Genomic DNA, 12947 nt, shown 5'->3' with positions numbered 1-12947 from the left:
ATATCTATATTTAAAACTTATTAACTAAAATAACTAGCTACCGGCAGAAAGCTGTATGCACCGGTTTGCGGCTGAGGAGTAACCCCTGACCTGACGCATGATGCAATGACGGAAGCGCAGAGGATAGAACAAAACAAAACAAAACACCAATCACAAATTAGAAGTCTAAAACAAGAAATTTTAAAGAGAAATGTCGGAGGATTTCGATATAAGAGGAGCTTGAGTTTGTTGCACAGCCCTATTTGTTTAAACCAAGTCTAAGGAGAGGAGTCTAAGCTTACGCTACTCCTACATTCTACGAAAATACCTTGCGTCAGGGGTTACTCTTCTGGCGCAAGTTGACTTGCGCAGTATGCATACAGTCCTCTGCCAGAAGCTAGTTATTTTAGTTTATAGAGTTTTAAATACCAATCGCTTCGCTTTAAAAAACCTTTATTAACCCCCTGAGGCCGTTTGGATTATTTTTATGATGGATGGATGATTTTTTTGGGCTTCAAAATCTTGCCCCCCATTCACTACCATTATAAAGCTTGGAAGAGCCAGGATATTTTAAAATATCTCAGATTGTGTTCAACTGAAAGAAGATAGTCATATACACCTAGGATGGCTTGAGGGTCGGTAAATCATGGGATAATTTTCATTTTTGGGTGAACTATCCCTTTAAGGCTTCTGCTTTAGAAGGAACAATGGTTTTGGAACAGAGTTAATGACTCCATTAGCTGGGTTACTTCCTCATAATAAAAAAAAAAAAAAAAAAAAACTGTATAATTGTAACCTTAGGACACAAGCAATGACCTGCCAAACCCAGACTAGGACTGAGATCCCCTGCAATACAAACACGATCAGCAAATGAAGACAGCCCTTAGCCACTACACAGCGCCTGTACACATGACTAAATAGCATCCCTGTGATAATTCACTTATCATTGATGGGGTAAATCAGTTTTTCTGCCCTAACATTGTCCTTGTGTTATGCTACCTGTAACTAAATCAGTATAGCCTTTCCTCCAGCTCCCTGCACTCTTACAGGGAAAAAGAGGGGAAGCAAGCAGGTTATTTCAAATGATGGTGGCTATAAACTATGACATGCGCACAGCCTACACACAAACAGTGAGGGCTTGTCTCTGTGGATATGATAAGTATGTCTGAACCATGGTAAAAATAAATCCAGCTCAGCAATACTAACCTACCCAGCGGCAGGGTGAGATGTATGGATTTACATAGTGCATGTAGGGAAATATGCCTTGCAATACAGAACCTTAGCCCTCATTAAACTTTAATGCAATGACACAACTTGTGTTTCAGAAAAAAGTAAAGCCCTATTAAACCAAAGTTAGATCTGCAGTGGTTTCTGATCACATTATTTTTTGATATTTTCAAAAAGTGCACTACTAAATTGTTTGTTGAGTTTTCACAAACTCTTTCAACTTCTTAGAGACTAGCAAATGTGTAATCACAGTACTTCACACCTTAATAATGTTGTTAAGTTAATTAACTGCATGAAACTCATTAGTTTTATCTGAACCATGTTTGCTCAGTCTGATAACACAGAGAGGGGTTATGGAGTGTTTGACCAAAATAAATGAGGTTTCATATAGATACCCTCCTGCTGTGAACCGGCTTGCGCTCACTATTTATGCATTTACGATGTTCCCCTTTTTCACACAGTCATTCGTTTGAATTGAAAGATGTGGCAAGCTTTTCGAAAGCAAGAATGAATATCTTCGTTTTAGCACAGTAAGGAAAGTCAACTGCTTTGCCTCCAGCAAATTCTCTTGTAATTTATGAGTATATAGCACTTCAGATTTTAATAGAATTATCCATTTTAGCTCCTTCCCTCTCGCACAACGCGTCCTGATGGTTCACCGCATCCGACATGCTGCTGAACTGTCTAGTGGACACAAAAGATTGTGCTGAAATTAGTCAAGTAGGATGTGCTGAGAATGTAGATGCCGCACAGTGATATTTAAAAGCACTGCTCTCCTGTACGAGTTGTTCTATAGAGCATTATGGCAGATTATGGAGTGCTGTGACATGCGGTTCGACAGAGACAGCACTGATGCTACATTTATCCATGCTGTAATTGCAGAGCTTCTGCTCAGAGGCTTTTTCTGAGATACCTCTCAAAATTCAATTTCAGAACTCATTGACTCAACTGTTGCATTTCAAACAGTGTAAATGCAGGAATGCCTAATGTATGCGTATGTCACAATAACAGAGTCATAGCGAGAGACTGAGGAGGATTATCTATATGGGCGCTCACATAAGGTGGGTGTAATCCCTCTGAGATAAACATGTTTTAATTGGTTTTCTGATTAAAGTGTAATCCATTAATTTATATATTAAACCAAGTTGAATACAATTGACTATAGGGAGGCTCTGGAGATATACTCTTAAAAAAGGTTCAGTGGGGTTCTATATTGAACCTTTGGGTTCTTGACTCCATTTTGAAGAACATTTATGCCAAAAGGTATATATAAGGGAGAACTTAAAGGATTAGTTTACTTCAGAATTACAATTTCCTGATCATTTACTCACCCCCATGTCATCCAAAATGTTCATGTCTTTCTTTCTTCAGTCGAAAAGAAATTAAGGTTTTTGAGGAAAACATTCCAGGATTTTTAGACTTCAATGGATACCAACAGGTTGAAGGTCCAAACTGCAGTTTCAATGCAGCTTCAAAGGGCTCTACATGACCCAGCCGAGGAAAAAGGGTCTTATCTAGTGAAACAATCTGTCATTTTCTAAAAAAAAGTAAAAATGTATATACCTTTTCACAAATGCTCGTCTTGCACTGCTCTGCGATGCGCCACGCATTATGTAATCACGTTGGAAAGGTCAAGGTTCCAAAATTAGTCTGAGACAGACAACATAGTTAAATCTACAATTTATCCCTAAACTGTATGTATCAGAAATTTGATAATTCCCACTTCTGAAGTCGCGATTACGAGCTCTTCGCATTCAAGTCGAAATGGGATGGCGTTCATGTGCATTTTTTACCTAGGAAACTCGTATTTACGATAATTCCGAGAGCACGTGAAGGAAGCATTAATGTCAAGTACAAAATTAATTCCATTAATTTATTGTAATAATCAAATTTATTGGTTCAAATTCATTGCCTTTTAAAAAGTTTGATTTAAATTAGTAAATATATAAACAGCAAATAGAACTGGAAAAAAAATATGGAAATGCATAAAACAAAGGTCAACAATATGTATTTGTGTGTTAGTCACTCTAACAGTTAGGACAGTACAGACCTACATTTGCCACATTTTGTGCAATGTTTGTGGAAAGTACAGTGGGTACGGAAAGTATTCAGACCCCCTTAAATTTTTCACTCTTTGTTATATTGCAGCCATTTGCTAAAATCATTTAAGTTCATTTTTTTCCCTCATTAATGTACACACAGCACCCCATATTGACAGAAAAACACCGAATTGTTGACATTTTTGCAGATTTATTAAAAAAGAAAAACTGAAATATCACATGGTCCTAAGTATTCAGACCCTTTGCTCAGTATTTAGTAGAAGCACCCTTTTGATCTAATACAGCCATGAGTCTTTTTGGGAAAGATGCAACAAGTTTTTCACACCTGGATTTGGGGATCCTCTGCCATTCCTCCTTGCAGATCCTCTCCAGTTTTGTCAGGTTGGATGGTAAACGTTGGTGGACAGCCATTTTTAGGTCTCTCCAGAGATGCTCAATTGGGTTTAAGTCAGGGCTCTGGCTGGGCCATTCAAGAACAGTCACGGAGTTGTTGTGAAGCCACTCCTTCGTTATTTTAGCTGTGTGCTTAGGGTCATTGTCTTGTTGGAAGGTAAACCTTCGGCCCAGTCTGAGGTCCTGAGCACTCTGGAGAAGGTTTTCGTCCAGGATATCCCTGTACTTGGCCGCATTCATCTTTCCCTCGATTGCAACCAGTCGTCCTGTCCCTGCAGCTGAAAAACACCCCCACAGCATGATGCTGCCACCACCATGCTTCACTGTTGGGACTGTATTGGACGGGTGATGAGCAGTGCCTGGTTTTCTCCACACATACCGCTTAGAATTAAGGCCAAAAAGTTCTATCTTGGTCTCATCAGACCAGAGAATCTTATTTCTCACCATCTTAGCAAACTCCATGCGGGCTTTCATGTGTCTTGCACTGAGGAGAGGCTTCCGTCGGGCCAGTCTGCCATAAAGCCCCAACTGGTGGAGGGCTGCAGTGATGGTTGACTTTCTACAACTTTCTCCCATCTCCTGACTGCATCTCTGGAGCTCAGCCACAGTGATCTTTGGGTTCTTCTTTACCTCTCTCACCAAGGCTCTTCTCCCCCGATAGCTCAGTTTGGCCGGACGGCCAGCTCTAGGAAGGGTTCTGGTCGTCCCAAACGTCTTCCAGTTAAGGATTATGGAGGCGACTGTGCTCTTAGGAACCTTAAGTGCAGCAGAAATTTTTTTGTAACCTTGGCCAGATCTGTGCCTTGCCACAATTCTGTCTCTGAGCTCTTCAGGCAGTTCCTTTGACCTCATGATTCTCATTTGCTCTGACATGCACTGTGAGCTGTAAGGTCTTATATAGACAGGTGTGTGGCTTTCCTAATCAAGTCCAATCAGTATAATCAAACACAGCTGGACTCAAATGAAGGTGTAGAACCATCTCAAGGATGATCAGAAGAAATGGACAGCACCTGAGTTAAATATATGAGTGTCACAGCAAAGGGTCTGAATACTTAGGACCATGTGATATTTCAGTTTTTCTTTTTTAATGAATCTGCAAAAATGTCAACAATTCTGTGTTTTTCTGTCAATATGGGGTGTTGTGTGTACATTAATGAGGAAAAAAAATGAACTTAAATGATTTTAGCAAATGGCTGCAATATAACAAAGAGTGAAAAATGTAAGGGGGTCTGAATACTTTCCGTACCCACTGTAGATGAAGATGCAAGCGAACCTGCTGATAGATACCGGATAATACCATTTCTGTCATCTAACATTCTTTAACATGACTGCAAATTATATATTATTAGCCAGTTTTTGTCCTAAGCCATCTATATTGTCAAACACAGTCTTACAACTTTTACTGTCACCTCAGGAGGGTGGTGGGCAGAAAACTCTATTCTCAACATTGAATTGCATTGAAACTGCAACTTGGACCCGTTGGTAGCCGTTGAAGTCCACTATATAGAGAAAAATTTCTTTTTGACTGAAGACATAAACATCTTGGATGACATGGGGGCGTGTAAATTATTAGGAAATTTGAATTCTGAAGTGAACTAATCCTTTAAATGATTGCATAATACTTTTATGTACAATGTTTTTTTTTTTTTTTTTTTTTCTAGTGATAAATTATGTTTACCAGCTGTTTAATTCATACAATTTAAAGAAAAACAAAACAAAATTAATTATTTAAAACTAAATCCATAAAATGATCCCATGGGAACCATTAAAAAATTCTATATATGAAACACCTGATAGAACCCTTAAAGGTTCTATATATAAAACCTTTATATATACCTCTTTTAAGGGTATACAGCCGTCTGGAAGAAAATCAGAAGGACATATATGAATATTTATTTGCACCGCATGAGTCTGCTTGAAGGTGAGTAAAGACAATTGCATACCTCCGCTGAAAATCAAGTGGAGCCATCCATGTGTCAGGACAGGACAGTTGCGTAGGTGTCTTGTGAAATTTTGATTTACCCTCAAAATCACCTGCATCTCTGAAATATCCTGAAATGTTGGTCTGTATGCGCTGGAGCTGAAAAAAACAATCAAGCAAGCATCACTGGTTACATGTTAGTGTCAGACATCAGATGGACATCATAGTACACACCCATTAAACGGAAAAGCAAATGTTTTTTGGTGACATTGTTCAGGCAAAACGATTGATATGTGGTTTAGAACAGGAAAAGATATTAAATAATATATATTATTTGTTTCTGAAAGATTACATATACTGTAATATGGGGCATATAGAGTAAACCATCATTTTTATGTGACGTCTGTAGCACAAAAACTCAAAAGTTCTGCTACACAAAGAACATGCTGCTGAATTTTTTGACATGGTTCATATGCTTTTTACTCAGTCAGTGGTCTCTAATCCTCAATTAGTCTTTGACATCCAAGCTATTATTACCAGCAAATGGATTTGAGGGTGCAAAGCTTTCCAAAATGCACAAGTAATTGCTTAAAAACAGTTTCATGCATTGGGGTACTAATATGTTTCTTGTCAGACAGGAAATGAACTATATGCATGAAAGGAGAAATGCACTGGAGATTTGTAGGATCAGATCAGTATAGTGATTAAATGATGTTTTAGAAAATAACTATTTTCTTCTAACATATAAACATTGTTTATATTTCTTGTGTTTATTCACAGAGGTGAAAAGGGCACATGTTCATTCCTTCCTCAGTTGACTGATATATGTGCATCATTTTCTTTAGACTCCAATCCTGTTAAGGAAGCATTGTGTAATGAGCAGTTTATGGTATATGCATTTTCTGTTTAATTACTAAGGGAGAAAAGTATATTTTAATGAGCCTATTGCAACATATTAACCACCCAGTTGTGGAAAAATGCCTACGGTATCTACAGTACTAAACTGAAATGCTCTGTTAAGAGGGCCTTGGAATGTTAAAATATAAAAATTACTTTAAATAAAATAATGGTCTGGCTAAATCAAAGGATTCTATTGTAACTCATTTTTGATGGAAAAAAAAAATCTATTTCAGTTTTGAGCTCAAACAGAGTGACAAGTTAATAAATTTGGATTACTGTTCTATAGCAAACAAAGGCCACTGTAATTTAATTATACCGAACACAGCATCCGTGTTTCCATGCAATTATTATTTAATTAAATAATTTATGAATGGGGTATTGTCCTTGAACTATGCCAAACCGTCTGAATTCACAATGCAATTACTGCCTCAGTCACCTCTTCATCTCTTTTTAAGACTACACTGAAATCATTAACTGTGAAAAATATTTGGCTTGGCAGCCTCTGGAGCGTAGAGGATTTTGCACCTGCAATCTCAATTTAAATGTGCACCCTGTCAGTTTTTGCTTTAGCTTTGCATTTAGCAGGCTCTTAATCATCCCAATAGAACCAGTGGTCTTGGACTTTAAACTGACATCTATCAGCCTGAATGCATGACTGTTCTTTACTAAATATAATCTGTTCTCTTATTATCAATATAATGAACATTCTTGGATTTAATCTCAACAATTTTGAACAGTGGGTATGCAGTGGTGGCTGTGACCATTGTGTGTTTGTGCTTTATTCACTGTAAAAAGCACTGGCTAAAAGCACGATATAAAGTAAATGTATTATTATACCTGTCATTTTTAATAGCAGTAACTTGCTTAATTGCATGACACAAATGGTCATGTGATGTCAACATGGCGGCGGCCAAAAGGGGGCGACCCTCTCCACATACAATAAAAACTAATATTCTGGAAAAGTGCTATTAAAAGTAATTTTAATGAATTTTCAACAGGAAAAAAAAAATACTGTTAATTTCATGTGTATAACTTTTTTAATAAGCAAAAATTACTGAGAGCCTCTTTGCTATTCCATGAAGTGATGATTTGAAGGCATTTTAATAACGTTTCATAAGTGACCTTTGAGAAAGCTTAATTTATCATAATTTGATCTTCTACCAAACCTGGCGTGGCCACAACTAATCTCCCTCCGAGCTCGGTGATGCTGAGAAGATCTCCAGTGGCACAGCACCTCCTCCCTCAACGGCGCGCACAGCACCTCTCGCCTTCAACACTTGGAGTAGATGGAACGGTTGCACTACTTGCATTTTAACCGAGGCTGCATCCGCGTGCGCGTAAAACCATTAAGGACAAGAACAATTGGACAAGAATAGAGCGATGCCATCTTGTGACGAAACCTCAATCCAGTTGCGAAAGGAGCAGGATGAATTTAGTGCTCTCCAGATTCTTGGCATACCTTCATGTCGGGCTCCAGGTCGCTCTCCAGATGTTTATTTACCCTTGTCATCTGCATCCCCAGCCCTGTCACATCCTGGCACGCATTGGGCACACAGTGCGCTTGGGTGCGCTCCTGCCGACCCGCCAGCAGTCCAGGATACAGGGCGCCCTCAACCGCGCCCTGGTCCACCTCCGGCAAAGTGGAAACAACTTCTTACCGTACAATTTGAGCTTGGAAGTATTGTCCCGAGAACCACTCAATGGAGACCCGGAGTCCATGTTCAGGTGCGTGTGTCAGGATATCGTTGTTCAGGGAGTCTCGGCTGTGCTCGCGTTCCCTCAGAGCCACGAGGAGCTCATACAAGTGGAGTTCATGTCCTCGTTTTTGGAAATACCTTTCATCAGCATCATTGAACAGGGTGAACCTCTTAAGACACAGGTGAGCAGCAAACTCATTTTCTTTACTTTTATCCAAATAGCTCTTTAAATTGTGAGGGAAATGTGGCTAACCTGTTCGGATCTTTTGACGTCTGTCTTGTTTTCGGTCTCGATGTGCATTTTCCTAATTTTGGTTGTTTTCTCTTTTGTTCCATCATTTATTCTCCCTGTTACACCTGTCACTCGTTGTCATTGAGACATAATCAGCATAATCCAAAAGAGCGCGAAAACCTCCAAGTGTTTTGTTTCAGCTTTTGTAACTCAGTTTTTTTTTTGTTTTTTTTTTGCACTGTAAAACTTTGATATAATGTTCCCAAATTAGTCTGAAACAGACAACATGGTTAAATCCACAATTTATCCCTAAACTGTACGAATTATGCTGCCTTCACGTGCTATCGGAAATTTGATAATTCCCACTTCTGAAGTCGTGATTACGAGTTCTTCGCATTCAAGTGTCGAAATGGGATGGCATTCATGTGCATTTTTTTTTTTTACCTAGGAAACTCGTATTTATGATAATTCCGAGAGCACGTGAAGGAAGCATTAATGTCAAGTACAAAGAGTGCTGTAGTTACCTATTGTAACACCAGTTGAAAACAATTTTGTACATTTATTTATTGTAATAATAAAATGTATTGGTTCAAATTAACCACCTCCCATCCTATTGCCTTTTAAAAAGTTTGATCAAAAATAGTAAATATATAAACAACAAATAGAACTGGAAAAAAAATATGGAAATGCATAAAACAAAGGTCAACAATATGTATTTGTGTGTTAGTCACTCTAACAGTTAGGACAGTACAGACCTACATTTGCCACATTTTATGCAATGTTTGTGGAAAGTAGATGAAGATGCAAGCGAACCTGCTGATAGATACCGGATAATACCAGTTCTGTCATCTAACATTCTTTAACATGACTGCAAATTATATATTATTAGCCAGTTTTTGTCCTAAGCCATCTATATTGTTAAACACAGTCTTACAACTTTTACTGTCACCTCAGGAGGGTGTGTGGGCAGAAAACTCTATTCTCAAACAGATTTTACATGTTGAAAGAAACCGAGAGAGTCAGGAAAAAAATCTTTAAGAGGTAGAGCTATGGCATGTATTTCAGGTGTTTTTGTCCAGGGGCCGGACACAGAGATCCTGATGTATTCCAGTGGAACAATCCTAACACTGTTTAGGGCTCAGGGTTGAGGCACGCTGACTCTCGTTAGTATTCTAAGCAGCAAACAGAGCGGATGCCAGTTGCACCAGTTGTTTCTGTCTCCAGCAGTGCAGCCAGTTGCAGCGGTTTCTCCTGGCAGGGAAACCTCAAAAGATTTTCCTCCCGTCAAACTCTGCCAGCATATGGACACAAAGGAACAAAGGCACCCGTGATTTTGCATAAAGAGGCATGAACAGCGGGTCAGCAGAGAGACCATCTTTTAAGATGCTCATTCATAACAGCATGATTTATCCTATATCTTATAAAGTGTCAGTCAAAAGGCTTTTGTGTCTTGTACTTTTACAGCCTGGCTGCTTGTAAAAGCTGCTTCATATATTGTGTTATTCTTAGCCAGAGTGAAAATCATAAACAAGGCCATTTCTGTGATTAATGACAATTATTAGCAAAATGTTTGTGATTGCTCCATTTTGACACAGCCCTCAGGATGTGTGAAATCATTAGTGCTCATCTTTTTCCTGATGGAGCAAGGCTTGGCTCATGCCATCACTGTGGAGTCATTAACTTTCCAAATTATTTTAACAAATTAAAAGACAGATCTAATCCTATAAATTTCCCTGGCCAGCATGGGGACAAGGTTGTTCATATATTTTAGGACGCAACCCCAGGATATTATGCCGTCTGAACGCTTTTCAAAAGTAATATTCTCTCTCCTTGCTGAATAACTTCCCCTTTCGGCTCACTACAGAAGAAATAACCATCCACTGGTGTCTTTAACCAAGCACTAGCCTGAATTTGCAATTTGAGTGATTCAAATGAAATAGTTTCTTTAATTTCCGTGACTATATTCGCCCCACAGCCAATCAAACGCAGGGTAGATTACCATATTTTTAGTGTGTCTTAAATTATTTTGTTTGCTGACCAAATATGCCGGGCCAGAATTCGTTCAGGAAAATTCTTCTGCACATCTACGCTTGAGTGCTCATTAACTTGTCTCCCTTCTGTAGCAAATATTCCCAAGCACAAAAGGAAGATTAGCACATGCAAAACTCATTTTGTCCCTTTGAATGAAATCACATTCTAATCCAAAGGCCTTTCTCAATTATGCCTCTTTGTTAGCTTACCAGTGGACAACCAATGGAAGGTTATTAAGCTTAATGAATCCTTAATTCAAGAGAGCCGTCGAGACTGTCCAAATGTTGATTTTGAGTTAAACCCCAGGTCGTAACATTCAGAGTGGACTCAGAATGACCTTATTCATGTACACCTAAATGAAGACATTAATTTGTGAAAAAGCTACAGTTATCTTGTAGATGCCCTCCTCATTATTTTATAGCATGACCTTTTGCCATTGCAGTCTTGCAGTAATCACTGAAAATACTAACCTTTGGAAAATTGAAACAACCGCAGTGTTTCTCAACACTGCACATTTTGAATGTCTTCCTATCTAACCAGAGTTGAGACCCACTAAGTTAGAAGACCGTATTGCTGTCAAACACATTATGTAAACGCAAACTTTTATTTTGTATGTGATTAATCGTGATTAATCGTTTGACAGTCCTTACAACAGTTCAGTAAAAAAAAAGCTAATGTTAAGTAACTAACATATGCGTTCTAGGTAGGGCTGCACAATTAATCACAATTAAATCGCACACAATTTGGCAAAGCCTGCGATTGTTTTATGGGCAGCTTCTCAGAGCTGTACGGCTCAGTGATCAGTAGTAAATGCTTCTCTATCTGAAAGCCAGAGGGCGCCTTCGTGCAGAAACTGCAAATATGCCTGCCGCCAAAGTAGATAACACGCGTCATTCCAGGAAATCCCTATGGGCATCATACTATCGCCGTAGCTGAATAAACAGAAGATTGAAACACTTTGAGTAAACATGACTAATAAACACACGACTGCCTTATTCTGCGTAAGAAGCCACATCATCTCACAGAAGGATGCTAAACTGTCGTTATCGAGTGAATTTGGAGTAAAAACATGTTATTAAATGTTGTATTTTGTTGGACAAGATGTTAATAAATGCCTCTCATGTCTGGAAAGATGTCTTATGCGTGTTGCTTTTTCAAATGCACATTTTTTTATCAACTGAAACTCGCAGTGCTTTCAGATAGATTAGCATTTGGAGCCATACTTCATTGACAAGCCGTGCATAAAAAATAATCGCAGCCTTTGCGATTTCATAATCGCACCAAGCCAAATCGTTCAAGCGCGATTTCAATGTTATTTTTCTAATCGTCCGATTAATCGTGTAGCCCTAGTTCTAGGCACAATATTGTCAGCTACTTTGTGTATTTGTGCTCCGCTAGTGAAAATAGTGTAAAAAGAAACCACAGTAGAATCTGTTGTTGTGTGTCTCCGAGCAACAGACAGTAATGGCACTACTGAATACATCAGTGTTGTGAAATAGCCCGAGTGAACGATTCAATGACTCACTCATAAAGACAGTCACTATGTTGAGAGAGTTGAGCGAATAATTCAATTACTCACCCATAAAGAGAGTCACTTGTTTGTTACTGTATGAATGAGTGTTTAAAACAAATCGGCCATTCACACAAAATGATGTTTTATTAACAAAGTTCAGGAGAAACACGTTCAAATTGCCTATCCAATCAGTATGAGAGGAGGCCTATATATATATATATATATATATACATTGTATATATATATATATATATATATATATATATATATATATATACAATGTGTGTATATATATATATATATATATATATATATATATATATATATACATTGCCTAGTCACCTACGTTCCTCGACAGTTTTCTACATCCCTCTACCACTCTGTCTCCTCACACTCGCCTGGTTACTATCCTAACCAGAGATACGGGGGGAGTACTCTGGGTTCGGGCCAAATTCCGAGCTCGGAGTCCTCCCCTCCGACAGCACAAATATGCAAACTTGTGAACTTGTGAAATGTGTTTTTCGTTTAACAAGTGAGACGAAGGGCAGTGGAATGAAAAAAAAAAAAAAAGTAAGGTCTAAAGATTTTTTAAAACTTGAGCACCACTTTTTTAGAACACAGTGTCATGTGCAAGACACCGCAAGAGACAGGAGCACAATGGTCAAACACGCTTATAGCATGTTTACATAGAAAAAACAATGGAAAAGCACAGTTGAATGCAAAAACACACTCTCTATGAATGGCCCCTTAGTCAAAGAAATAGATGCAACAGTAGACACATTATCAGAACTCACATTGTAAAATGGAATGCCATCATATTGTGTTGAAATTGAATTTTAAGGAAAATGAACACAAAACCTTGTCTGTTATTTGTATGTGCAGTATAGTGTGTAAAATGCATAGTTGAAGTAAACCTTACAACATTACCCATTTTTGTGTACTGCACAAAATACATATTTCTAAAAGCACCTGGAGAGCAAGCACTTATTAGTCA

At 38.4% G+C, this 12947-nt stretch overlaps 1 protein-coding gene and 1 long non-coding RNA gene across 5 annotated transcripts in view; one reads left to right on the top strand and one right to left on the bottom strand.

Moving 5' to 3' along the window:
- LOC127497123 (uncharacterized) overlaps positions 1 to 12947 on the bottom strand; it is a 137938-nt gene that overhangs the window by 16977 nt on the left and 108014 nt on the right. For 3 of the 4 annotated variants that reach the window (XR_007925458.1, XR_007925461.1, XR_007925460.1), the window contains exons 4-5: positions 5603 to 5739; positions 5496 to 5518 (exon numbers count right to left, since the gene is read on the bottom strand). This is a non-coding gene — a long non-coding RNA (uncharacterized LOC127497123). The remainder of the gene's footprint in view (positions 1 to 5495; positions 5519 to 5602; positions 5740 to 12947) is intronic. The other variant, XR_007925459.1, reaches the window with a different exon arrangement.
- The window catches only part of grin3ba (glutamate receptor, ionotropic, N-methyl-D-aspartate 3Ba), a 52882-nt gene continuing 47443 nt past the window's right edge, over positions 7509 to 12947 (top strand). The window contains exon 1 of the mRNA XM_051865274.1: positions 7509 to 8359. Within this exon, the coding sequence (XP_051721234.1) occupies positions 7907 to 8359 (453 nt within the window). The 5' untranslated portion in view covers positions 7509 to 7906. The remainder of the gene's footprint in view (positions 8360 to 12947) is intronic.

Source organism: Ctenopharyngodon idella, chromosome 2 (assembly GCF_019924925.1).
Source record: "Ctenopharyngodon idella isolate HZGC_01 chromosome 2, HZGC01, whole genome shotgun sequence".
Taxonomy (NCBI): Eukaryota; Metazoa; Chordata; class Actinopteri; order Cypriniformes; family Xenocyprididae; genus Ctenopharyngodon; species Ctenopharyngodon idella.
This window is presented reverse-complemented; position numbering and strand designations above follow the sequence as displayed.